Source organism: Bubalus bubalis, chromosome 13 (genome assembly GCF_019923935.1).
Source record: "Bubalus bubalis isolate 160015118507 breed Murrah chromosome 13, NDDB_SH_1, whole genome shotgun sequence".
Lineage (NCBI taxonomy): Eukaryota > Metazoa > Chordata > Mammalia > Artiodactyla > Bovidae > Bubalus > Bubalus bubalis.
The window spans coordinates 37,361,158-37,388,007 of NC_059169.1; the positions used below are offsets into that span (position 1 = coordinate 37,361,158).

At 42.1% G+C, this 26,850-nt stretch overlaps 1 protein-coding gene across 11 annotated transcripts in view; it reads left to right on the forward strand.

Moving 5' to 3' along the window:
- Positions 1 to 2,929: 2,929 nt before the first annotated feature.
- Positions 2,930 to 26,850, forward strand: part of MYCBP2 (MYC binding protein 2) — a 263,442-nt gene continuing 239,521 nt past the window's right edge. For 10 of the 11 annotated variants that reach the window (XM_025262731.3, XM_044927209.2, XM_044927208.2 and 7 more), the window contains exon 1: positions 2,931 to 3,521. In XM_025262731.3, the coding sequence (XP_025118516.3) occupies positions 3,223 to 3,521 (299 nt within the window). In that variant the 5' untranslated portion in view covers positions 2,931 to 3,222. Of the gene's footprint in view, positions 3,522 to 26,850 lie in introns of all 11 variants that reach the window. The other variant, XR_006544042.2, reaches the window with a different exon arrangement.

Sequence of the window (26,850 nt, forward strand, 5' to 3'; positions counted from 1 at the left end):
GGGCTAGCGTCTGTGCTAGGAGGCGGGGATGCACCGGGGAAACAGACACACGCATCATTCCAGTCCTTATGAAAAGTCTAGTGTGTTCTGCTTTGTGTGTAACCATTTGTGAAAAGCCACCTGACAAGGTGAAGTCCTCCCACAATCTCCTGCAGTATTATTTTAACCTTGTTTCAAAGGATGCAAGTGAAAGTCACTCAGTCCTGTCCAACTCTTTGTGACCCCATGGACTGTGGAATTCTCCAGGCCAGAATACTGGAGTGGGTTGCCATTCCCTTCTCCAGAGGATCTTCCCAACCCAAGGATCGAACCCAGTTCTCCCACACTGCAGGGGGATTCTTTACCAGCTGAGCCACAAGGGAAGCCCAAGAATACCTGGAATGGGTAGCTTATCCTGTCTCCAGGGAATCTTCCCAACCCAGGAATCGAACCAGAGTCTCTTGCATTGCAAGCAGATTTTTTAGCAGCTGAGCTACCAGGGAGGCCCCGTCAGAGGATGAAACTTGCCCAAAGACATACAAATAGCAGAGTCAGAACCCAAACTTTCCTGTGCCAGAGCCTTTTGGCTATCTTTCTGGCTCTTGCAACATTAGCCCTTAGAGCCGCTAGGACTTCAGCCTTTAACTCCACCAGCATTTAGCTGCCTTTATTGTGTCTTGGCTCTCATCCCAGGGTTGGTAGGGGGGTAGGGGGATGGGAAGAGAGGATGGGAGAGGGGAGCAGGGAGCAGGACGGGCCGTTTCTGTTCAACACAGGTGGGTAACCATGGTGGAGCATCAGCACAGGGAATTTCACCCAACAAATAACTGCTGGATGTCTACCATATGCAAGGTTCTAGACCAGGTGCTGAGGAAGACATCAAGATAAACAAAAAACCCTGAAGGAGCTTATAAGATAGCTGAGGCAGCAAGATAAATATAAAATCTGTACAACAGAGCTACTCACATGACGAAAATACTATGATTTCTCATACCTGTCCTTTGTCCTATGGCTTTATTATCCCACTTCTACTTATCTTTTTAAAATCAAAATGATATCCATTTATTATTCAAAGCCCCAGATAAAAAGGAATCCTTCAGCACTGTCTCCCCATAAAAACTAGAATTATTTTAATTTCTCCACTGCTTGCTTGTACTTCTCCAAACAGTAAACAGGGCTTAATTTTTTTTATTTTTTCTGCTAAAGAAGAACATTCAAAGAGGCTTAAGAGGCAGTAAGTACATAAAGGATATGTGTACTTATGTGCTCAGTCATATTCGACTCTTTGTGACCCTTTGGACTGTAGCCCACCAGGCTGCTCTGTCCATGGGATTTCCATGGAGTGGGTTGCCATTTCCTTCTCCAGGGGGTCTTTGGGTTCCAGAGATTGACCCTGCGTCTCCTGTGTCTCCCGTTGAGCCACTGGGGAAACCAATAGCACTGGGATATAAGACTTAAAAATGATTTCGTTGAGACTATGCAGTTAAGCAAACTCTTCGATGCATGATACAGGGTGCTCGGGGTTGGTGCACTGGGATGACCCAGAGGGATGGTATGGGGAGAGAGGTGGGAGAGGGGTTCAGGATGGGGAACACATGTACACCCGTGGTGGATTCATGTCAATTTATGGCAAAACCAATATTGTAAAATAATTAGCATCCAATTAAAATAAATAAATTATATTAAAAAACCAAAAGGATAAAATTTAATAGGAATCAGGGCGCTTTGGCACATATATTTCTAGAGCATTTACTTTGAAGAAGTTAGTAGAATAACTCGGAGAAGGCGATGGCACCCCACTCCAGTACTCTTGCCTGGGAAATCCCATGGACCGAGGAGCCTGGTAGGCTGCAGTCCGTGGGGTCGCTAAGAGTCAGACATGACTGAGCGACTTCACTTTCACTTTTCACTTTCATGCATTGGAGAAGGAAATGGCAATTCACTCCAGTGTTCTTGCCTGGAGAATCCTAGGGACGGGGGAGCCTGGTGGGCTGCCGTCTATGGGGTCGCACAGAGTCGAACACGACTGAAGCGACTTAGCAGCAGCAGCAGCAGTAGAATAACTGGGAAGAGGGGACTCAGCAAATATTACACTTATAGATAACACTGATAAGATCTTTGGTAGATATGACATTTGCTTATGTTATACAGTCTGTCATAGTTGTAGTTTCAGGTCATATTCAAGAATTATCTTTAGTAAGTCTGGGCTGAGAAAGATAAGCCATGAAGTTTCCACTGTCAAGAGATGAGTGCCCCCCCCTCTTAGGGTGAATGTGGAGTTAAAGAAAGAATATTTGAGAGAAGCACTACTGCATTAAGACTTAGCTTGGATATAAATGTTAAGAACAAGAACTTGGGAAAGACTGGCTTGTGAATACTCTCCTACGTGGGAGTTATAATGTCACAGAAAAAAAAAAAAAAAGAGGGTGCACCAAATTACTACCTGTTTTTGGTAAGTAAAAGCTATTTTTAACAGACTTAAATCCTAGTGACAAAAAACCCAAACCAAGACCACCAAAGGTACTTCTAATTCGGCTGGCCTCCTTTGCCTTGAATTCTGACTTCAACCAGCACCATTCACAGTAAATCTTCCCGCTGGCAGCGCACACTTTGGGGAAAGGGAAAAGGAATACAGAACGATCATCCTCCAGCGGCGGGCACCGGGTCTCTTCAGATCCCAGTTCTCCCACCTGGATGGAACCCAGGTACCTGAAGCCGACAGGCTGGAGCTGACAGCCTCCCCAGCACTTTCCTGACTCTTCCTCAAGCTGCTAGTAAAACCCGGAGAAGTGGATTTTTCCCCGATCCCGCACGCCTCCCCGGCCCCACACCCAATGCCCGGAGGCGGAGGCAGTGGCGGCGGAGAGGGGGGGTGGGGCGGGAACGGGGGCCGGAGGGACTGAGCATGCGCGAGGAGTGGCGCATGCCCAGTACAGCCGGCCGCTTCCCATTGCGGGTGGCTCCGGCGGTGGCAGCGGAGGCGGCGGCGGTTGCAGCGGCGGCACCGCCTCCTCCTCACACTCCCGGGGTGGCGGGGTTAGATGAGCGGCCCCAGTAGTGGCGAGGGCGGCGCGGGGGGGAGGAGGAGAAGAAGGAGGAGAAGGAGGAGGTCGCTGTCTTTGTAGTCTCAGCTGCTGCAGGAGCGAGAGGCCGCCGCCGGAGCCGTCGTCGTTGGAAAAGGGCTGTGTGTGCGCGCGCCTGTCTGCCTGCCCGGCCCGCGGGGACGAGGCGGCGGCGAGGAGGATGATGTGCGCAGCTACCGCCTCTCCCGCCGCCGCCTCCTCGGGGCCCGGCGGAGACGGATTCTTCCCGGCTGCTACCATCTCTTCCTCCCCGGCGCCGGGGGCGCTGTTCATGCCGCTTCCCGAGGGATCCTTGGCGGCCGCGGGGCTGGGGCTGGGGTTGCCGGCCCCGGACTCCCGGGGTCACTACCAGCTGCTCCTGTCAGGCCGAGCCCTGGCCGACCGCTACCGGAGGATTTACACAGCTGCGCTCAGTGACAGGGACCAGGGGGGCAGCAGCGCTGGACACCCGGCCTCCAGGTGCGTCTCCGGGTGTCCTTCCTTGCGCCACATGCTGCATGTGCGCCCGTGTGTGTGTGTCAGTGTCAGTGTGTGTGTCTGTCTACATACGTGTTTATCGAGCTGTCTTTCAGCCAGCACTGGATGCTAGATGGTAGAAGCACTTACTGAGAAAGGAGGGTGCGGTGGCAGCAGTTTCTGCTCTTTTAAGTGTGTGTGACTGTCTTTGTTGGGGGGCGAGGGAGGGTAGAAGCGGGGAGCGTGCAGTGCTAGAAAAGGTGATGGTGCGGGTCGGTTAGGACACGTGTCTGTGTATTGTTGAAACAGGAGGAGGGCCGAGCGGAGGGTCATGCACGAAGAGAATTTGCAGGAGCGATGAGGGAACTGGCGTGTCCAGTGTCTTTGCCGCAATGGTATTTGCACGTATTTCTCACCCCCTGCCCCTCCCCCCATTCTCTTAGGACATTCCATCCTCACCTTTCCGCCTCCCTTAAAAAAAAATCTGCCTTTCACTAAGGCGAGCAATGGTATCGGTTAAGGATAATGTCATATATATAGGATGAGTTTAGGATAAGACAGGGGATTTCAGTTTATGAGATACATGCGAAAGGGATACAGATGGAGGTTTTCCCTGGATGTGAAAGGTGTCTGATGCAGATTTCTAGAGCTGTACTTTGATAACTAGACCTCTGGGTCCTCTGGAGACGTGGTTACAGCAGCTCTCGTGGTCTGCTGTCCCATCGGCCATTTCCCTTCATCTTCTGTTCTATTTCCTCAGTGACTTTTCGGCCTTAGACTAGAGGGGGTTTTGTAGGGGGAAAAGGGGAAACCTGAAAAACTTCAAAAGGTGACAGCTGGTGTAGTGATCAGCTGCCACCAACTAGAACATTTGAGTAGCTCCTAGAATTTCTTTCAAGACAGGGTGCACCTACAGCTAGCTCCCTTGGTGGAGGAGATGTGAAATCACTTTCATTTTCTTTTTCTTAAAATGTAGGTGTCTTTTTGCTTAAGGCTCTCCTATTGTTTTCCTGTCCATGCCTTTACATGCCGCATACCTTGAAGCATGGTGACTGACTTGTTTCACCAGCTTGGCTTTGGCAGTGGTAATTGCGAGCTGGCTTCATCTTTTTTCCCCCTCACACCTTCTTGCAGTACATAGGGAAAGCATAGGAGGGTTTTTGTTGAACAAGTTACACAGTTCACTGTAGTTTTTGAATGTGCAGTTTGTTCGGTAATAACCAGATGCCATTTTCTCTCATTTGAGAGGGGCTAGGCTGTGAGTCAGGTATTTGTGGTTGACCAGTGTGTATTGTGGCTCCTGCCCACCACAGAGAGTTGTAAAGATAGAGCTTCACTTTTTCTGGGTAAACATTTCTTCTGGTCTGTATTATTGTTTACAGGATTGGGACTTGAGTAGTTTTATCATACTGATATAAATGTGTATAACCAACTACCCTTTGCTATCTAAATTGAAGGCCACAATGTCACAAGTCTGTTTCTTGCTAATGTTTTTGAAAATAGCACAAAAGCTCAATGGACAGTTTGCTCTAATAATTAGGTGTAATTTTGAGCTGTGAGTCTTCTAATTATGCCACTGTAGGTGTATCTTTACAAACCCCTTTTAAAGAATTTGAATTTATTTCATATGTTGTTTCCAGACTTACGCAATAATTTGTGACTGGCATGTTCCCTGTTTTAGCTTTCTACTACTGTATTTGTGCAGTAATACTGTTTCTGTGTATTTAGAACTGTATAAACAGTTCTAGGCAAAATTAATATAGATTAACCACGTATATAAAGTGTATGAATGATTTTTAGTCTTTGGTTTATTTTTGTACAAGCTGTCAATTAAAATCAGTGAAGAATTAGTTCACGTACTGCATTTCAAGAAGTACTCACGAAACAAGCCTTAAGTTGTATGAAATTGCCTTCCAGTGCTTGTTCAGAACATTATTTTAGTTCACATTATTTTTTCTAAGTCATGGCCGGCAACTATTCTTTATTGAGGATTTGCTTAAGAATTCAGTCACATTTCATACTAAATATTAATGGGGAAAGTGGAGCTGGAATTTAGGTTCTGAATGAATGATATAATTATTGGTACGGGGCACTAGTTGAGACAGGAAAAGGTGAAATGTTTCAGAGACAAAGAATGGAGCAAGAATAGAGGATGAAGTTCTAGTGAAAATCAAGTTTAAAGGTGTGAGAGAAGGGAGACAGTGAAGTAAGGTCAAAAAAGATTTTAAAAAATTAAGAGAACTGTGGCACAGCAGCACCTCTGGTTGGGCTGAAAGTCCTCAGCAGGGTTAAATGTTGAAGAAAGTGAGGATGCTATCCAGGCCACTGGTGACTTTTGAGGAAGTGGTCAAGATGTGTTTGTAAGAGAGGTGTGGTTAAGGAGTCGATGGGATACTTTGGGGTAATAGCCAGATGTAGACTTCACTTTCACTTTCGTGCATTGGAGAAGGAAATGGCAACCCACTCCAGTGTTCTTGCCTGGAGAATCCCAGGGACGGGGGAGCCTGGTGGGCTGCCGTCTATGGGGTCACACAGAGTCGGACACGACTGAAGTGACTTAGCAGCAGCAGCAGCAGCAGCAGGGCTGAGGGAAGGTTATTTGAGTGTGGGAGGGTAGGTGGGAAATGCTCAGTAAGTGGAGAAGGAGAAATTAAAGAAGTGAGAGAGGGGATAATCCTTGGGGGGAGGTCTAAGGGAGATCTCGGGGACAGATTTAACATGACAGGTGAAGAGGTTAGCCACTAAAAATGTTAGGAGCTGGTCATCCTTTAATATAGAATTGGAGGAGGTACATATTTATAAATCTAAAGACCAGGAGTTTATTAAGAACTGTACCTTTTTTATTTTGGTCATCCTAATGTGTGCAGAAGTTTTGGCATCTGTTCTGTAAATATCCAGTACCTGCTTTGTGCCAGGCATTGTTTGAGGTGCTGAAGATGTAGCAGTGAGCAAGATAGACAAGGTCTCTATCCTCTTTGGAATTTTTATTCTAGGGGGGAGAAGTAAGCACCTGATCATTTTAGGTAGTGATAAATAGCCGTGGAGGAAATAAAACCGATTTCATGTGACAGACAATTTGTAGTTGAAGGTGATATATTAGGTAGGGTGATCAGGACGGGTCAGGGTTAGTTGACATTTAAGTTGAGTCATAATGATTGGAAGGCAGACCTAGAGGAATAATGTTTTAGGAAAGTACAGTCTCTGGTGCAGAAACAAGGTTGTATTCAAGGAACAAAACAAGGCAAGTGCGTTATCAGTCAGTGTTGAATACATTAGTTACTGAGGATTATGTTTTAGGTGTAGATAGAGAAGTTGAGGGACAGGAGCCTAATGGCATCAGTAACTTCAATGGCATTCTAATGAATGCTTGGATTCTGGATCTAGACTGGTTTTAGATCCTGGCTTTGCTACTTTTTAGCTGTGTGACCTTGGGCATATTACATAACTTCTGAGCCTCTGTTTTTTGCTTAAAAAATCTTTTTGAGATATAATTGTCATATAACATTGTGTTAGTTGTAGGTGTACAACATAATCATTCCGTATTTTGAGGAGTGACTACCACGTAAAGTCAAGTTAACACCTATCACCACACATAGTTGAAATTTTTTCTTCTTTAAGTGAAAACTGTTAAGATTTACTCCCTTAGCGACTTTGAAATACACATTCCAGTATTGTTAACTGTAGTTACCTCCCTGTACATTAAATCCCCATGACCTATTTATTTTATAACTGTAAATTTTTGTTTGTGCCTTTCAACTTCCCTTGCCCATTTTGCCCATCTCCTTACGCGTGCCTCTGGCAATCATGAGTCGGTCTTCCGTATGTAAGAGTTTGTGTTTTGTTTTTGTGTTTTGGTTTGGTATATTTGTCTTTCTCTGTCTGACTTATTTCGCTTAGCATAATGCCCTCAAGGTCCATTCCTGGTGTTGCAAGATTTCCCTCTTTTTTGTGGCTGAATAGTATCCCATTTTAAATATACATCTTCTTTATTCATCCATCAGTTGACATTCAGATTGCTTCTTCGCTATTGTAGAGAATTCTTCAGTGAGTGTAGAGATGCAGATATTTTTTCAGGTTAGTGTTTCCTTTTCCTTTGAGTACATTCTCAGAAGTGAAATTGTACGATCTTACGGTAGTTCTTTTGAATTTGTTGAGGAATCTCCACATTGTTTTCCATAGGGGCTGTGTCAATTTGCATTCCTACCAACAGTACACAAGGATTCCCTTTTCTCCACATGCTTTCCAGTACTTTTTATTTCTTGTCTTTTTGATGGTAGTCATTCTAACAGCGTGAAATGAGACTTCACTGTAGCTTTGATTTGCATTTTTCTGGTGATTGGTGATGCTGAGCATCTTTTATGTACCTGTTGGCTATTCATATATCTTTTTTTGGAAAAATATTTATTCAGAGCCTCTTTCCATTTTTAAAGCTGGATTGTTTATGGGTTTTTGTTTGTTCCTTTTAATTTTTTGATATTGAGGTCTATGAATTCTTTATAGTATATATAAGATTATATAGTAACCCTTTATCAGTATATGGTTTGCAAGTATTTTCTCCCATTTGGTAGGTTACCTTTCCATTCTTGTTGGTTTCCTTTGCTGCGCAGAAGCTTTTTAATTTGATGTAGTCACACTTTTTTTTTTTTTTTTTTGCTTTTGTTTTTTTCTATGTAGAATGGGAATAATAATAATGAGGACTGTATCATAGGTTACATGATTCTGTACATGTAAAGTGCTTGGCACGTTAAGTGCTAATAAATGTTAGTTTAATGATTTCTGCTGAGAGTGAAGGGACAGATGGAGTTTGGGGACTTAAATAGAAGGCAAAGATCATGTCTTCCTCTTCTGTGTTGGTCTCAGTGACCAACATTACTATTTCATTTGTTCAGCGACTGAATAAATATATTTTTCTATGAATGAATCAGTGAAAGTTGGAACATTTGCTTGAAGAAAAGGGTTGTAAGGAAATGAATAAAGGAATGTTTGATCAGTTCTGAGTGAATGGCAGTACAACTTTGATTGCATTTGGGAAGAACTGTAGCACAGTGACTAATCTGCTCTGCAGTCAGACTGCCTTAGTTCAAATTTCAGTTCTGCTTTTTGGTCTCTTAAAATGGGCAAGTTAATTAGCATTTCCAGGTCTGTTTTTTTACTTATAACCTTATAGGGTTATTGAAAGAGCCTTGTGCCTGAACATGGTAAATGATCATTAAATGTTAGCTGCCGTTGGTGGTGGTCATGGTGTTACTATTACTGTTATTATTTAAATCACATATTTAAAATTCCAGTCAGCATGATGTTGTAAGCTTTCCCACTTAAAAGAGAACTGAAAACAAAACAAAACTAGTTGATTCAAGGTTGAAGTGTCCATGGAGATGAAAGAATAAAAGAAAGCGAAGGTTTTTGGTGACAAAGATTGACCATGTGGTAAAAAGAAAAGTGATGCCAGGAGGGAACTGATAGACTGGGAGATAAAGACGGTCAGGGTATCAGGGCTGAAGTGGTAGAAGAACAGTGTTAGTGGAAACAATAGGGGAGTTTATACTTAAAATGGGAAATTGTTTTTCTTCTCTAAGCTAAACCCATTTACTTCCTTCAACTTTATCTCTTTTTCTTGTTAGAAATGCTATTTGAGCCCATCCTTCAAATGCATGGGATTTTGGTTATAAGAGGTTAATCCAACACAGATTCTGATATTAATACTTGGTGCTAACCATTGGCCCTATAAAAATTTGTAAGACAGTTTCCACCCGAGTTTATTTTCTGGATGGGAGTGAAAGGTACAAAGGCAGGTAGTTATAAAAGTGTTAAATGACTAAGAAAGCATAGCCTGTTATGACAAAGGGATGGTTTACTGAGCTGGTGCAGAAACATGAGCAAGAAGGTGAGAAAGCACAGTTTGTGTGTAAGTAATGTTAAGAATTCTGTTAGAGCTACAAGATAGATGATTTTTCATGAGGAAGAGGAATGGGAATTCATTCTGGAAATGGAGCCTTTGGTCAGAGGGTAAGGCAGCTTGAACTACCAGGTAAGAGTTCCGTTTTTTCAGTAGACACTGATAGTTTTGAGCTGTGAAGAAACATTATTGTAGGAGTGTTCTTGGAAGTGATACAGGGTTGAGTCAGTGTATTTGTGAATATGTAGTAATTTGCTTCGTGTAGCTGTTGTATCTGTGGAATCCTGTACAAACACGTGTTAAGGCAAAAGTTGCTCTATTGGCATATAAGTAGGTAGAAGTATGAAATGAACTCATTTCTTAGCTCACGAGAAAATCTTGCCTTTGGGCTTAAAAAGAAAATAAAATGTTAATTTAAAACTAGTTTTGCATTTTAAGATACTTATTTTTAAAACATCAACAGAATAGTTAGAATAGTCTCACTTTTTTTTTTCAAGAGTAAATACTCAGGTTTTGGGAGGAGGGGTCAGGTTAATCAAGATTTAATTTACATATAATAAAATTTACCCTTTTGTACATGTCCATTTGAAGAACCTTAGAACCATCACAGTCAAGTATAGAATATGTACATCACTCTAAAAATTTTCTGGCCACTACAGACCAGTGTTCTGAATTTCACTAATTTTCTGTATTTCACTGTATTTCTGTATTTCACTAATATTTTACCTTTTCTGAAATGTCTTATAAATCTCGCTCCTTAAGGGCAGGATCACATATATTGTTTCTCTCTCTGTCATTTGTCCCTGTATTTCCTATAAATGGAAATTAGGCTTTAAAGCTTCAGTAGGTTTCAGTTAGACATTTTTGGGGCAAGAATATTTTGTGTATAATGCTGAGTACTGCACACTGTGTCCCATCCAGTGGTTTTCATGTCTCATTGTTCAGTAATGCTCAGTTTGGCTACTTGAATTACTTGGGTACCCACTAGATCTCTTTTTCTGTATATGTATGCTTCTTCCATTTGCAATAAGCAGTTAATCGTGGGTAATAACGTTGACACACCGTGGATATCTTCCACCTAATGGTTTTAGTATCCTGTGATAATCCTTGACTGAGTCAGTTTCATTAGGGGCTTCACAATGATGGTTTTTATAATTCTGTTAAAGTAGAATTTGGTAGCTGATGCTCTTCTGCAAAGAATTTTCCCTTATCAACTAACTGGTGGTAAGCTTAGTTCCTCCTAAGAAAGCAGGGTAGATGATTGATTTTCTCCCCTCAGGAGCCAAATTGGTGATAGTAGTCAAGCAATGGTGTGGTGGGTGCTGCAGTTCATCAGCCAGGTATCTTGGTTCAGGTACAGGCTCCCCCAGCCATTGAGAATGCTGCTGCTGCTGCTGCTAAGTCACTTCAGTCCTGTCCGACTCTGTGCGATCCCATGGACGGCAGCCCACCAGACTTCCCCGCCCCTGGGATTCTCCAAGCAAAAACACGGGAGTGGGTTGCCATTTCCTTCTCCAGTGCATGAAAGTGAAAAGTGAAAGTCAAGTTGCTGAGTCATGTCCGATTCTTAGTGACCCCATGGACTGCAGCCTACCGGGCTCCTCCATCCATGGGAGTTTCCAGGCAAGAGTACTGCAGTACATTGAGAATAGTGGCTGCTGAAATCTACCACAACTGAGTCCCCAGATTGCTCTGAGCCAACAGAGTTGCTTCCCTCAAAGTCACTTTTCTTCTTTGGGGCCAGCCTGCATCCAATGCCTGTTCTCTTTGGGGCTGTAAATGTCTGGCCCTTCAGGTAGGACAACTTTGAAGATCATCCCAACTCCAGAGCTCCCCATGGATTGGCTCAGGCTTTCCTGTGACAGCGTTTCAGTTCACCTCCTGCCTCTGTTTAGTCTAATTTCCTCTACTCTCCCACAGTTGTTGATGTGCAGGGCATTTTTCGATACTTTGGGTGTGCAAATCTCCATTTCAGAGTCTTTTTCTTTGGCATCCTTACCCAAGACAGCTTTGACAGCAGTGGTCTGAGGAAGTAGTTTCTAAAATGGGATTTTAGAGCTCGAGTTACCTGCTGTCTAACTGGCAGTGAAGACCCCACGGCTGGTTGTAGATGAAGCTTGGTACTGGTAGCCCTTGGCATGTACTGTAGCTGTGCACCTGCTTAAACTTGCACTGGTGGTGAGGTGGAGTGGGATTCCTGTAGAAGAGACTGTATTTGTGGGTACAGTATCTTAGGCTTGTGAGATGTTTAGGGAAGTTCTTAATTATAAGGATGGTGGTGTCACATGACTGGTGAGTGACTCTGAGAACGACCATGAAAGACCGAAGGTAACTAGGAGCAAAATTAGAAAGTTAGGTGATTACTTTCTTTAGCATCATGTAAAGAAACTCATCTTCTGCAGTAGGAGGAAAGAAAAAGCTAAGGATTAGACCCAAGATTTAATTGCAAAGGTAGCAGAACTCCAGGGTGGGTTGCTTTCTCAGAAAGTCTACTAGGCGAACGTCTGTGCTTTGGTTAGGAAGAAATGGGACCCCGGCTTTTAAGATGGGACATCTTGAGTTGATGCACTGGACAGCCAATTGAGACCTTGAAACCCCCAATTCCTCTGAACCCTCTGAGCCTACAGAAGTGGTCATCTTCTCCCAGCTAGAGGGTAGTTGCTTGATTATGCTGCCCCTACTACTTGCCTCCTCTCCTCTCCCCTGTTGCTTATCACCAAACCAGTAACTAGAGTTAAGTCAGAGCAAAACCTTCTGGGAGATGCTGGGCCTGCTGAGGAGGAGAGGGACTAGGGTGAACATGTGCACATGCACACACAGAGTGAGTCCCAGACTGTGCAGGGGCACCCCAAACTCCGTCAGACACACAAGAATACCATGGGCTATTTCAGAAGTTTACAGGAAACACAGAAATGTCAGTCACAAACTACTCCCTTGAGGTAGTTCTTGGTTTTGACATTAGATCATGTTGCACTCATTTCCGTGATGTCTTATCTTTTTTGAAGTTGAAGTTTTGTTATTTGCTGTGATACAAAGAAGGTGCTTCCCAGGTGGCTCAGTGGTAAAGAATCTGCCTGCAGTGCAGGAGCCACAGGAAATGTGGGTTCAATCCCTGGGTCAGGAAGATCCCTTGGAGGAGGAAATGGCAACCCACTCCTGTATACTTGCCAGGATAATCCCATGGATGGAGGATCCTGGCAGGCTATAGTCCATGAGGTCACAAAGGTTGGATATGACTGAATATGCATGCATGCATGTGATACACATAAATTTCTACATAAAAATCAGTGTCGAACAGAAAAAGAGGGTGGCCTGTTTAATCTGCACAAGTTTGACAAGTTGTGCAGGACCCAGCCAGTACATTGTGCAATTACTGAGTAATTGTGGCTATTTAAGGATGAAATATAATATTTTTCTTTTTAAGTTTATGTGTATTATTTTTCATATGGCTACTAAGTTGTTAGAATATAGATTCTTATTATTTGGTTTTCATTAATAATAATTAGGTATTCCTTTTGGTCTACAAAGTGTTGTGGACAAATTACTGATGATGACTGTGCAAGGGCCCAATAATGGACTTGTGTTTGTCAGCTGAGCTGATGAATGTCCAGCCCAACAGTAAGAGAGACTAACCTTCCTTCAAGGAAGGCAGCCAGTCCTTGTGCCTTGGAAAGGACTGTGATTCATTTTGACTGAATTTGATGCATATTCTGAGTATATTTCCCTTTCCAGCTTGTAGGGACTCAACTAGTGCTGCTGTTTGAGGGCCTGTAGAGTGGTCCATCAGCACAAGGTGCCACATAACATTGTTTCCAAGCAAAGGACCTGCTTTTAGCACATGGATCCCACAGATCCATTTGTCCCGTTATAACCATCCAGAAGCTGCTGACCGAGAGAGTAGTAAGATGGTCAGGGTGGCACAGCTGAGGATGAACATGAATCCTCCAGTGTTCCCAGTAGGAAGAACACATGGAAATTGGGATGCCTGTACTTAGTATCAGTGATCCCCTGGGGAATTTATGCTTCCCGTCTCTGTAGCTCTGAACACTGGTCAGAAGGGAAATATTTTCAGCAGAGTCACTATAAGAGTCTGTATACTAAGGCACAGCTGCTGGTAGGACCTGGTGCTCCTTTTCTGAGATAAGGCGTCACCATTTTGACAGGGTAAAGGTACGTGATTATCTGGCGGAGGTAGGGCTGTGGTTTTTCAGTGGACCATGCAGTTTGGCACACTCTGCTGTGTCACACTCTTGTGTTCTACTGTCTCTCTTGGTACTTCCTTTTCCAACTTTTGTGGAATGTGGACATGGGAAAGGGTGGATGGCCACCTCACAGGATCAGTCAGAATTTCTGGTCCAGCAGAGATTCTACCCAAAGACGAAGGGAATCCAGGATGACTTACAAAGAAGAGGTTGTGACTATAAGTTTTGGCCTTGAAACCAGTGGTGGAGGCTCTAGTTTGTCCTACAATACTTTACTTCCTCTGGAAAGTTTCTCCAGGAAATGAAACTAAGCAGAATTCTCCAGGAGCATTATCCAGAATTTATTTAAAGCAAGTGAATGGTAGTAGTGTAATAGGTGAACTGTAGGGGATGCTGTGGATTAAATTTTATTTGTAGATTCTGTGGGATGTTCTATATAATCATATCATCATTCTTTCTGATCTCTAGGTAACCGTGTGCTCCCTGCACCTTTATTCCAATGACAAGAACCTTTCTACTTCTGTTCAGTGCTGAATAGAAATGATAGTTGTATCCTTCCTTGTTCCTAATCTAAAGGAGAAACAATGACAAATCAGTCCTTTGGTCTTTCACTGTTAGGTGTAATATTAGCTGTAGATGTTTTGATAGCCTTTGCCAATGTGAGGAAGTACTTTACTATTCCTATTTTGCTTATAGTTTTTATCGTAAATGTGTATTAATTTTGTCAAATATTTTTATGTATTTATTGATATCATATAGTAAAGGTAATAAAAGGAAAAAGTAAATTAATACATTTTTGAATATTAAGTCAACCTTGCATTCCTGGGATAAAACTTTGTATGTGATGTATTGTTGAATTTGATTTGTTTCTTTGTTAAGAATTTTGGGGTTTGTATTCATAAAGGATATTGTTTTAATCTTTTTTTTTTGTAATACCTTTGTCAGGTTTTTGTATTATAGTTATCCTTGTAAAACGAATTGATTAGTAATCACTTCTCTTCTGTATTTTTTAAAAGGTTGCATGGGATTGAATATTTGATACAATTCACTAGGAGTACCATCTGGTCTTGGAATTCTCTTTGGGGGAGGCTTTTACAGATTCATTTTTTAAAATAGATACAGGGATATTCAAAATTTTTTTGTTGTTATTTCTCATAAATTTTGGTAACTTTTTCTTGAAAGAGTTGTCCTTTCATCGGGATTCTTGAAATTTTTGGCATAAAGTTGTTTATAGCATTCTTTTTATAATCCTCTAATGTCTGTGGGGTCTGTTGTGATAATCCCTTTATCATTCTTCATGTTTATCGTTTCTCTTTTTCCCTTGATTAGCTAGAAGTTTGTCATTTCTAAGTTAAAAGAATCAACTTTTGACTTTGTTAATTTTCTCTAATACTGGATTATTTTCTATCTCATTGACTTTCCTCTTATTGTAATTTCTTCGTTTTTACTTTGCTCTTTTTCTTTTTTTTTTTAGTTTGTTAAGATGGAATCTCAGGGCATTGATTTTAGATTTTTCTCTTCTAATATGAGTATTTAAAGTGATGAATTTTTATCTAAGCACATCTTTAGCTGCATCTCACAAATTTTGATATTTAGTATATTCTTTGTTATTTAGTGTAAAATATTTTCTAAGTTTCTTTGTAATTTCATCTTTGATTCATGCATTGTGAGTGTGCGCTAAGTTGCTTCATTCATGTCCGATTCTGTGCAACACTATGGGCTGTAGCCCCCCAGGCTCCTCTGTCCATGGGGATTCTCTACTGGAGTGGGTTGCCATTTCCTGCTCCAGGGGATCTTCCCAACCCAGGGATCGAACCCAGCATTGGCAGTTGGTTTCTTTACCACTAGTGTCACCTGGGAAGCCTGATTCATGCATTACTTAGAATTATTTTATGTAACCCTCAGTTAAGTTCAGTCGCTCAGTTGTGTCCAACTCTTTTCGACCCCATGAATCGCAGCACGCCAGGCTTCCCTGTCCATCACCAACTCCAGGAGTTCACTCAGACTCATGTCCTTTGAGTTGGTGATGCCATCCAGCCACCTCATCCTCTGTTGTCCCCTTCTCCTCCTGCCCCCAATCCCTCCCAGCATCAGAGTCTTTTCCAATGAGTCAACTCTTCGCATGAGATGACCAAAGTATTGGAGTTTCAGCTTCAGCATCAGTCCTTCCAAAGAACACCCAGGACTGATCTCCTTTAGAATGGACTGATTGGATCTCCTTGCAGTCCAAGGGACGCTCAAGAGTCTTCTCCAACACCACAGATCAAAAGCACCAATTCTTTGGCACTCAACTTTCTTCACAGTCCAACTCTCACATCCTTACATGACCACAGGAAAAACCATAGCCTTGACTAGATGGACCTTTGTTGGCAAAGTAATGTCTCTGCTTTTCAATATGCTATCTAGGTTGGTCATAACTTTCCTTCCAAGGAGTAAGTGTCTTTTAATTTCATGTCTGCAGTCATCATCTGCAGTGATTTTGGAGCCCCAAAAAATTAAGTCTGACACTGTTTCCCCATCTATTTGCCATGAAGTGATGGGATCAGATGCCATAATCTTCGTTTTCTGAATGTTGAGCTTTAAGCCAACTTTTTCGTTCTCCTCTTTCACTTTCATCAAGAGGCTTTTTAGTTCCTCTTCACTTTCTGCCATAAGGGTGGGGTCATCTGCATATCTGAGGTGATTGATATTTCTCCCAGCAATCTTGATTCCAGCTTGTGCTTCTTCCAGCCCAGCGTTCCTCATGATGTACTTGCATATAAGTTAAATAAGCAGGGTGACAACATACAGCCTTGACGTACTCCTTTTTGTATTTGGAATCAGTCTGTTGTTCCATGTCCAGTTCTAACTGTTGCTTCCTGACCTGCATACAGGTTTCTCAAGAGGCAGGTCTGGTGGTCTGGTATTCCCATCTCTTTCAGAATTTTCCACAGTTTATTGTGATCCACACAGTCAAAGGCTTTGGCATAGTCAATAAAGCAGACATCAATGTTTTTCTGGAATTCTCTTGCTTTTTCGACGATCCAGTGGATGTTGGCAATTTAATCTCTGGTTCCTCTGCCTTTTCTAAAACCAGCTTGAACATCTGGAAGTTCACGGTGCATGTACTGCTGAAGCCTGGCTTGGAGAATTTTGAGCATTACTTTACTAGCATGTGAGATGAGTGCAATTGTGCGGTAGTTTGAGCATTCTTTGGCATTGCCTTTCTTTGGGATCAGATGTTTGATATTTTTATATATATGATTGTTACTACTTTCCGGTGGACCTTTTATATAATTTCAGTCTTTTAAAATTTATTGAGATATGCATTATCTCCCAGGACATGGTCTTCCTTTGTGATAAGACCATATGCACTTGAAAATAGTATGTGTTCTGCCATTTTTGCAGGTAGATTTCTATTAATGTCATATAGTAAATGTTGGTTGATAGTGTTGTTTGGCTCTTTTATGTCTTTACTCATTTTTTGCCTAGTTCTATCAGTTGCTGAAAAGGGCCATTAAAAATATTAAAAATACTTGTCTCTGTCCATGTAATTTTGTCAGTTTTAACTTCATAGATTTAGTCCCCTGCTATTATGTACATGTATGTTTATAATTGCTAAAACCTCCTGATGAGTTATTCTTTTATTTCATTGTGATAACATGAAATATTTCCTGTTTCGGTAATGCTCCTTGTCTTGAATTTACTTTATCTGATATTAAAATAACTTGTTCAGACTTACTCAGGTCAGTTCAGTCACTCAGTCATGTCTGACTCTTTGCAACCCCATGGACTGCAGCATGCCAGGCTTCCCTGTCCATCACCAACTCCTGGAGCTTGCTCAAACTCATGTCCTTTGAGTCAGTGATGCCATCCAACCATCTCATCCTCTGTCGTCCCCTTCTCCTCCTGCCTTCAATCTTTCCCAGCATCCCTTCCCTTGAAGAAGGAAATGGCTACCCACTCCAGTATTCTTGCTGGAGAAGCCCATGGACAGAGGAGCCTGGCAGGCTACAGTCCATGGCGTTGCAAGAGTTGGACATGACTTAGCGACTAAACCACTACCCTCTCTGCCTGGCTCTGAGTGATCCTGGAAGTTAAACCTTGTAGCCCATCTGTCTGCCAGCTGTCCTTCTCTGAGGCCATTCACCCAAGGCCCTGCCTACTTCCTGGGTGCAAAGAAGTCACAGGACAACTGGAATTACTCAGAATGAGAAAAGCCCTGATAGACTGTCCCAGAACACTTTTGCAGTAGAGCTGTGAGACTCGTAAAGCACTCTGACGTGGAATCATTTTCTCTGTTTTCTGTGTATAGGCTTAACTCTGTGCCAGGGTAGTAAAGTCTGTGTATGTCTGCAGTTGTTGTGACCTAAAGATGACCTATGGAGGTAGTCACTTTATACTGCTATAGATGGAATCAGTGACATGAATATGGGCTATAAACCTTTTTCTAGGTCTAAGCTGTCTTTAGCTCATGAGCCTCTTACTGTCTCAATGATGTAAGGTCATCATTTTAATTTTTTTAGTTACTGTATGATGCTTCATTCAGTTGTATCCCTAATTATACATCAGTGTGGATCACTTAATCTTGGGGAAATAGTCTTTAGTTTTAAAATTAAAATTTGTATTTTTTTCTTTTAAAATACGTATTTTTTCTTCTTCCCTCATTCTTAGGCTGCCAACTATACCTAAAGAGACCACCTCTATCAGTCTGCACCATCCTAATTGGCAGATTCTAGCCTGCTATGATGGAGAAGGAAATGGCAACCCACTCCAGGACTCTTGCCTGGAAAATCCCATGGACAGAGGATCCTGGTGGGCTGCCATCTATGGGGTCACAGAGTCGGACACGACTGAAGTGACTTAGCAGCAGCAGCAGCAGCAGCCTGCTATGAAATTAGAAAGCAAGCCATCATCTGTGTTATTAGAATCGTATCTGAGACTCAGTGGGTCCTGCATTAGGATCTGATTGTAGGGACTTGGTGGTGCCTATTGTGGTCACTCAGGTGCTTTTATTTGGATTTACTTGGTTGTTTACTTAGCACTATAAAAACAACCAAGTAATTTTTTTTTTTTTAATCTAGGAGATGTTGTATTTCCCAGATGCTGGACCTCCCTCTCTCAAGTTCTTTTGTCTCCTGCTAAAATGCTTCCACTTACCTACTTGCCTCTCACTGGACACAGAGACCCAGGCTGCCCCACACATGTTCTCTTCTCCTCCAGCTTCCTTCACTCCCAAAAGCTAGCGCCGTCTTCAACTGCTTGGGATGGCCGTTGTCACCAGGATTTCTCCTCATTCTACTGTGTACATTCTGATCAGAAAGGGTGCTGCCCGCCTCACATGGTCAGGAGGATCAGGAATCCAAGAACTCAGGGTGTGTTTCCCTCTGCCTTTGGATCAGGTGTCATCTGCAGATCTGAAAGGAATCTTGTTCTTGTACCTTTATTAAGTATGTTCAGTATTTGAAATCCTTTAAAGAAACATCTTAATATTTAGATATATTGAAGGCTTTTTGTTTCTGCCATTAAATTTTCAGTCCTCTGTTCTTTTTTTCTTGTGTTTTTATTGAGATTACTTGATTGAATGTATGATTGTATCAGGTATATGGCATAATGATTTGGCTTATTACATACATCAAATGAAGTAATTACCACAGTAAATTTAGTGAACATCCATCATCTCATAGATACAAAAATTAAAAAAAATTCCCCTTTGATGAAAACTCATAGGATTTACTCTTCTGTTGTTCTTCAAAGAGGATCACGCATGCTCGTGTGCGGTTATGTCTGACTCTGTGACCCCATGGACTGCAGCCCACCAGGCTCCTCTGTCCATGGGATTTTCCAGGCAAGAATATTGGAGCAGATTGCCATTTCCTCCTCCAGGGCCTGTTTTTTTTTTTTTCTTAATTGAAGTATAACAATGTTGTGTTAATTTCTGCTGTATTGCAAAGTGGTTCAGTTATACATGTATATAGATTATTATTTTTTAAATATTTTCCATTTGGTTTGCCACAGGATACTGAATATAGGTCTCTGTGCCATATCGTATGACCTTGTTTATTCCATAATATAATAGCTTACATCTGCTGACCTCAAACTCCCACACCATCCTTCCCACCCCCTCCCGCTTCAACCACAAATCTGTTCTCTATGTCCATGAATCTTTGTTGCAGATGGGTTCGTTTGTGTCATATCTTAGATTCCACATGCAAGTGATATCACACAGTGTTTGTCTTTCTTTTTCTGACTGACTTCATTCAGAAGTCCAAGACAATCTGTACTTGCATAGGGCACTGATCCTATTTTTTGAAATTAATTTTTATTGGAATATAGTTGTTTACAACGTTGTGATAGTTTCTGCAGAGTGAATCAGCTATATATACACATATATCCTCTCTTTTTTGGATTTGCTTCCCATTTAGGTCACCACGGAGCCTTGCATAGAATTCCCTGTGCTGTGTCATAGGTTTTCATTAGCGACTTGTTTTATGCTTGCTGCTGCTGCTAAGTCACTTCAGTCGTGTCCGACTCTTTGCCACCCCATAGACAGCAGTTCACCAGGCTCCTCCGTCCCTGGGATTCTCCAGGCAAGAACAGTGGAGTGGGTTGCCACTTCCTTCTCCATGTTTTATGCTTAGTAGTGTATATATGTCAGTGTCAGTCTCCCAGTTGACTTCAACCCCTCTTCCCCTCTAGTAACCATAAGTCCTTTCTCTACTTCTGTGTACCTGTTTCTGCTTTTCTGCCATTGTTTCTTAAAATATTTTACTCTAGTTTCTTGTTTTTTTTTTCTTCTAACATCCCAATGACAATTATGAGAAGACTTTTGAGATTGTCTCACAGATCTCTGACTGTTCACTTTTTCTGTTGTCAATTTTCTTCCTCTTTGTTTTTCAGATTAGGTGATTTTTAGTGATTCATTTTCAAGTTCACAGACTCTTTTCTATTTCATCTTTATTCTCTTAGTGAGCCCACCCAGGTGAATTTTATTTCACATACTGCATTGTTCAGTTTTAAAATTTACATTCGGCTCATTAAAAAAAAAAATTCTCTTTGTCTTTTGAGAACATTTTCCTGCTCAGTTCAAGTGTGTTTGCCTTTACTTGATGGAACATACTTATAATGGTTGCTTTCAGGGTATTGTCGAATAATTATAATATGGATCATCTCAGGGTTGGCACCCATTAGTTATTTCTTCCCTTGAAATTTATAACATTTTCTTTTTTTAAATATTTGTTTTGGTTGTGCAGGTCTTTGTCTAGTTGCAGGGTGTGGGTACTACTCTTCGTTGTGGTGCTTGGGCTTCCCGTTGCAGTGGCTTCTCCTGTTGTGGAGCGCAGGCTCTAGGCACGTGGGCTTCGGTAGCTGCAGCATGTGAGCTTACTAGCTGCGACCTGTGGGCTCTAGAGCTTGAGCTCAGTGGTTGTGGTGCATGGGTCTTTAGTTGCTCCCTGGCATGTGGAATCATTCCCAATCAGGATCGAACCCTCATCCCCCCCACTTTGGCAGGCAGACTCTTACCCACTGTACTGCCAGGGAAGTCCCTATCATGTTTTATTTTTGCATTGTGAGAATTTTGGATTGTATCTTGGACATTGTGCATGTTTGTTTTGAAAACTCTGGAGCTTACTATAATTCTCTGGAGAACGTTGATTTTTGTTGCTGTTTCTTTTAGCAGTCTGTCATTCCCTGGTGGCTCAGATGGTCAAGAATCTGCCTGCAATGCAGGAGACCTGTGTTCAATCCCTGGGTCAGGAAGATTCTCTGGAGTAGGAAACGGCAATCCATTCCAAAATTCTTGCCTGGGAAATCCCATGGAGAGAGAAACCTGGCAGGCTACAGTCCATAGAATTGCAAAGAGTTGGACACAACTGAGCAACTAACACTTTCGCTTTCAACCCATTTAGCTTGAGATGGCAGATTTGATCTTGCCTTTTGTGGGTGATGGTTTTCAGTTCTCAGAGCCTTTGTTGTGTTGGTGGGGTCTATCTTAACACCATGCAGCTCCAGAGCAAGCCCAAGATTTGTGTGGGCTTTGTAGACAGGATTAGAGAATCCCTTTCTCCATCCTTCACCCTTCCAGGGTTTTCTTCACATTCTCCAGCATGTAGGAGCCCCTTTCCCCAGTTCCTGTGGCCAGAAATTGGGGCTTCTCTTGGAGGTTTAGCTTCTGTGTTGTTGCTCTCTGTATGCAGTGGTTGCTTCCTGGTCATAGAGCAAAGCTGTTAGAGAAAAGAGGAACAGGTAGCCAGCCTGGGAAGCTCACTGTCCTCTGGGTCACTTTTCCAAATTTGACTCCCTCCCACAATCTTTTGTATCGTTTTCAGAGTCCTCAAGTAATTTTTTTTTCTTTTTCTGTCTTGTATTTTGCCCAAAGTTTATAGTTGTAAACAGCGTGAAAGACAGGCTGTGTTTTATGTCACTATACTGGCATCAGAATTTCTTCTCTGAGTGCTTTTAAAACTTTTCTCCTTATTTTTGATTCTTAGCAATTTGACCATGCTCTTCCTAAATATGTTTTTTCTTAGCGTGTGTTTTTCATGTGTTTGGTGTTTATCGAACTTCTTAGATCTGTACAATATAATTTTTGTTTAATTTGACACATTGTGGCCTTTATTTCCTCTAGTAGTAGTATTTCAAACCTAGTCTCTTTCTCTTACGTTTCCTTCTGGGAATCCACTTAAACACACATGAGGCTGCTTGATATTGTCTTATGCGTGAAGGGTCAGCAGACTTCTGTAACTGGCCAGATAGTAAATACTTGAGGCTTTTCAGGCTGTCCAGTCTCCATTGAAATTGTTGCAACTGTGTTGTTACAGCTTGAAAGCAGCCATGGACAGTTTTTAAACAAGGAAGCATGACTGTGTTCCAGTATAATTGTATTTACAAAAATAGGTAGCAGGTTAGATTTGGGCTGCAGACTGTAGTTTGCTGACTCCTGAGGTGTAGACAGTTATGGTTGCTGCAGTTGCATTGTGAATATAGAGGTAAGTATAGAGCTGACTGTGGCTCAGACCATGAACTCCTTATGGTCAAATTCAGACTTAACTTGAAAAAAGTAGGGAAAACCACTAGACCATTCAGGTATGACCTAAATCAAATCCCTTATGATTATACAGTGGAAGTGAGAAGTAGATTTAAGGGACTAGATCTGATAGAGTGCCTGATGAACTATGGATGGAGGTTCATGACATTGTACAGGAGACAGGGATCAAGACCATCCCCATGGAAAAGAAACTCAAAAAAAGCAAAATGGCCGTCTGGAGAGGCCTTACAAATAGCTGTGAAAAGAAGAGAAGCGAAAAGCAAAGGAGAAAGGGAAAGATATAAGCATCTGAATGCAGAGTTCCAAAGAATAGCTAGAAGAGATAAGAAAGCCTTCCTCAGCAATCAATGCAAAGAAATAGAGGAAAACAACAGAATGGGAAAGACTAGGGCTCTCTTCAAGAAAATTAGAGCTACCAAGGGAACATTTCATGAAAAGATGGGCTCGATAAAGGACAGAAATGGTATGGACCTAACAGAAGCAGAAGATATTAACAAGAGGTGGTAAGAATACACAGAAGAACTGTACAAAAAAGATCTTCATGACCCAGATAATCACGATGGTGTGATCACTGATCTAGAGCCAGACATCCTGGAATGTGAAGTCCAGTGGGCCTTAGAAAGCATCACTACGAACAAAGCTAGTGGAGGTGATGGAATTCCAGTTGAGCTTTTTCAAATCCTGAAAGATGATGCTGTGAAAGTGCTGTACTCAATATGCCAGCAAATTTGGAAAACTCAGCAGTGGCCACAGGACTGGAAAAGATCAGTTTTCATTCCAATCCCAGAGAAAGGCAGTGCCAAAGAATGCGCAAACTACCACACAATTGCACTCATCTCACACGCTAGTAAAGTAATGCTCAAAATTCTCCAAGCCAGGCTTCAGCAGTATGTGCACCATGAACTTCCAGATGTTCAAGCTGGATTTAGAAGAGGCAGAGGAACCAGAGATCAAATTGCCAACATCCGCTGGATCATGGAAAAAGCAAGAAAGTTCCAGAAAAACATCTATTTCTGCTTTATTGACTATGCCAAAGTGTTTGACTGTGTGGATCATAAGAAACTGTGGAAAATTCTGAAAGAGATGGGAATACCAGACCACCTGACCTGCCTCTTGAGAAACCTATATGCAGGTCAGGAAGCAACAGTTAGAACTGGACATGGAACAATAGACTGGTTCCAAATAGGAAAAGGAGTATGTCAAGGCTGTATATTGTCACCCTGCTTATTTAACTTATATGCAGAGTACATCATGAGAAATGCTGGACTGGAAGAAGCACAAGCTGGAATCAAGATTACCGGGAGAAATATCAATAACCTCAGATAAGCAGATGACACCACCTTTATGGCAGAAAGTGAAGAGGAACTAAAAAGCCTCTTGATGGGAGTGAAAGAGGAGAGTGAAAAAGTTGGCTTAAAGCTCAACATTCAGAAAACGAAGATCATGGCATCTGGTCCCATCACTTCTGGGGAAATAGATGGGGAAACAGTGGAAACAGTGTCAGACTTTATTTTTTTAGGCTCCCAAGTCACTGCAGATGGTGACTGTAGCCATGAAATTAAAAGACGCTTACTCCTTGGAAGGAAAGGTATGACCAACCTAGATAGCATATTGAAAAGCAGAGACATTACTTTGCCAACAAAGGTCTGTCTAGTCAAGGCTATGGTTTTTCCAGTGGTCAAGTATGGATGTGAGAGTTGGACTGTGAAGAAAGCTGAGTGCCGAAGAATTGATGCTTTTGAACTGTGGTGTTGGAGAAGACTCTTGAGCGTCCCTTGGACTGCAAGGAGATCCAACCAGTGCATTCTGAAGGAGATCAGCCCTGGGATTTCTTTGGAAGGAATGATGCTAAAGCTGAAACTCCAGTACTTTGGCCACCTCATGCAAAGAGTTGACTCATTGGAAAAGACTCTGATGCTGGGAGGGATTGGGGGCAGGAGGAGAAGGGTACAATGAAGGATGAGATGGCTGGATGGCATCACCTACTCGATTGATATGAGTTTGAGTGAGCTCCGGGAGATGGTGATGGACAGGGAGGCCTGGAGTGCTGCGATTCATGGGGTCGCAAAGAGTCGGACATGACTGAGCGACTGAATTGGACTGAACTGATGGGACTGGATGCCATGATCTTAGTTTTCTGAATGTTGAGCTTTAAGCCAACTTTTCACTCTCTTCTTTCACTGTCATCAAGAGGCTCTTTAGTTCTTCTCTGCCATAAGGGTGGTGTCATCTGCATGTCTGAGGTTATTGATAACATGGTAGACTAAGGGAGAATGTCGAGAATGATGAGCAAAAAAGAGAAAGTGAAGACATTAATGGACCTCATAGAGGTTATTTTAAGATTCAGTTCAGTTCAGTTGCGCAGTCGTGTCCGACTATTAAGTGGGTGAAAGTAAAGTAAAGCGAGTAGTATCAATACATTCCAAATAGTGTGCCTTTTAGCAGTTAACAAGTAAAGAGTTATATTATGTGCTCCGAGCTAAATAGTTAGCGATGGGATTTTGAAGTGGCCCACCACATCAAGGTGAAAGGTGGTAGGTTTTCCTGGTAGATGTACCTTTATTGTCAGAGAAAGTTACTGGCTCTAGACCACCATTCTGATGCTGTGTGTGACCTCTCCGTAGCTATTATTAACATCATTATAGCTTATTGAAAACAATGTGCGTTACCAGTACAGAAATATATAGAGATTAGAACGGATAACTCATGAGAAGTAATGTATATGCTAAAGATTTAGGGGACAGGAAACGGAAGAAAAAGGAGCTAATACCGAAGAGGGAGAAACGACTATCATCAAGGGAAGATAGAACACTAAAATAGCGGTTCTTCAAGAAGCTGAGGGTAGGGGAGAATTTAAAGAAGTAGACTGTTTGACAGTACTCATATGTAGAAGAATATAAAGGATGAAGACTGAAGATAAATGCATTGGCAACAAGTAAGTTTGTGATGTTGGGAAGTCTCATATAGTTGTAGGAGCTTAATTGCAGGAGAGTGTGAGACAGTTGTTCTCAAGAAGTTAAGTGATGGAGAGAGAAGGGGGGTAGAGAACCATTTGAAACTTTTTTGCATTTTTCAGTTGCAGGAGGCGAATAGGTTAGAAGCCATAGAAGTGAGAGATTAAAGAGTGAACAAAGGAAAGGTGTAAGTGGTTGAGCAAAATCCCAAAGAGGGTGTGTGAGATGAGGTCCAGTGCCTGGGAGAAAAGGTGTCCTTATGGCAAGTGCTGTCTCTTGGGATGAACGGACTTGAAAGAGGAGATTTCAGTTTTGAAAGAGGTCTCAGGGACATATTTTCACCCCGTTTTATCTTTCTATCTGAATTGTAGTAATTTTTTCTAATCTCTTCAAATTCTGTCTTTATCATGTCTAATATGCTGTCAACTCACTTCTTTAGTTGCAGTTTTTTTTTCATGTCTGGAAGTTGAGTTTGATTATTTTTCAAATGTGCTATGTTTTCCATACCCTGTAGATATTATTAAGCTAGTTTTTTATTTAAGCTTGGTAAGCATGCTGCTAAGTCACTTCAGTCGTGTCCGACTCTGTGCGACCCCATAGGTGGCAGCCCACCAGGCTCCCCCGTCCCTGGGATTCTCCAGACAACAACACAGGAGTGCGTTGCCATTTCCTAGTTGTGTCTCAGAATTTCTTCTGTAGTTTGTCTTTCTATTGTCTTTTTTTGCTAATTCTCACTAATGGTACTTTGTAGCTTTGTGTGCCTGGTTGCATGACTGCTAACTCGTGACCCTTCTGTGGCTCTCTTAGTCCTGGGATGAATGAATTGTCTTCAGAAAGTTTTGGAGTTGCTTTATGGCTCAAGTTTTGCTCACCCACCTGGGCTCCATTTGCCTAGATTATAAGTTTTCATGAGGCATGGTCTAATAAAGTCATTTTGATATTTGGCAAAACTAATACAATCTTGTAAAGTTTAAAAATAAAATAAAATTAAAAAAAATTTTTTTTCAATCTTTTCCTCCCCTCACTCTCTATTCCCAGTATCTCCTTTCTTATGCTGGTCTGCTCATTGCCTAGCCTTACCCTTCCCCGCCTTCCCTTCCCACTCCTGCATGCTAAGTTGATTCAGTCGTGTCCAACTCTCTGTGACCCTATGGGCTGTAGCCCACCAGGCTTTTCTGTCCATGAGATTCTCCAGGCAAGAATACTGGAGTGGGTTGCCATGCCCTCCTGCCGGGGATCTTCCAGACCCAGG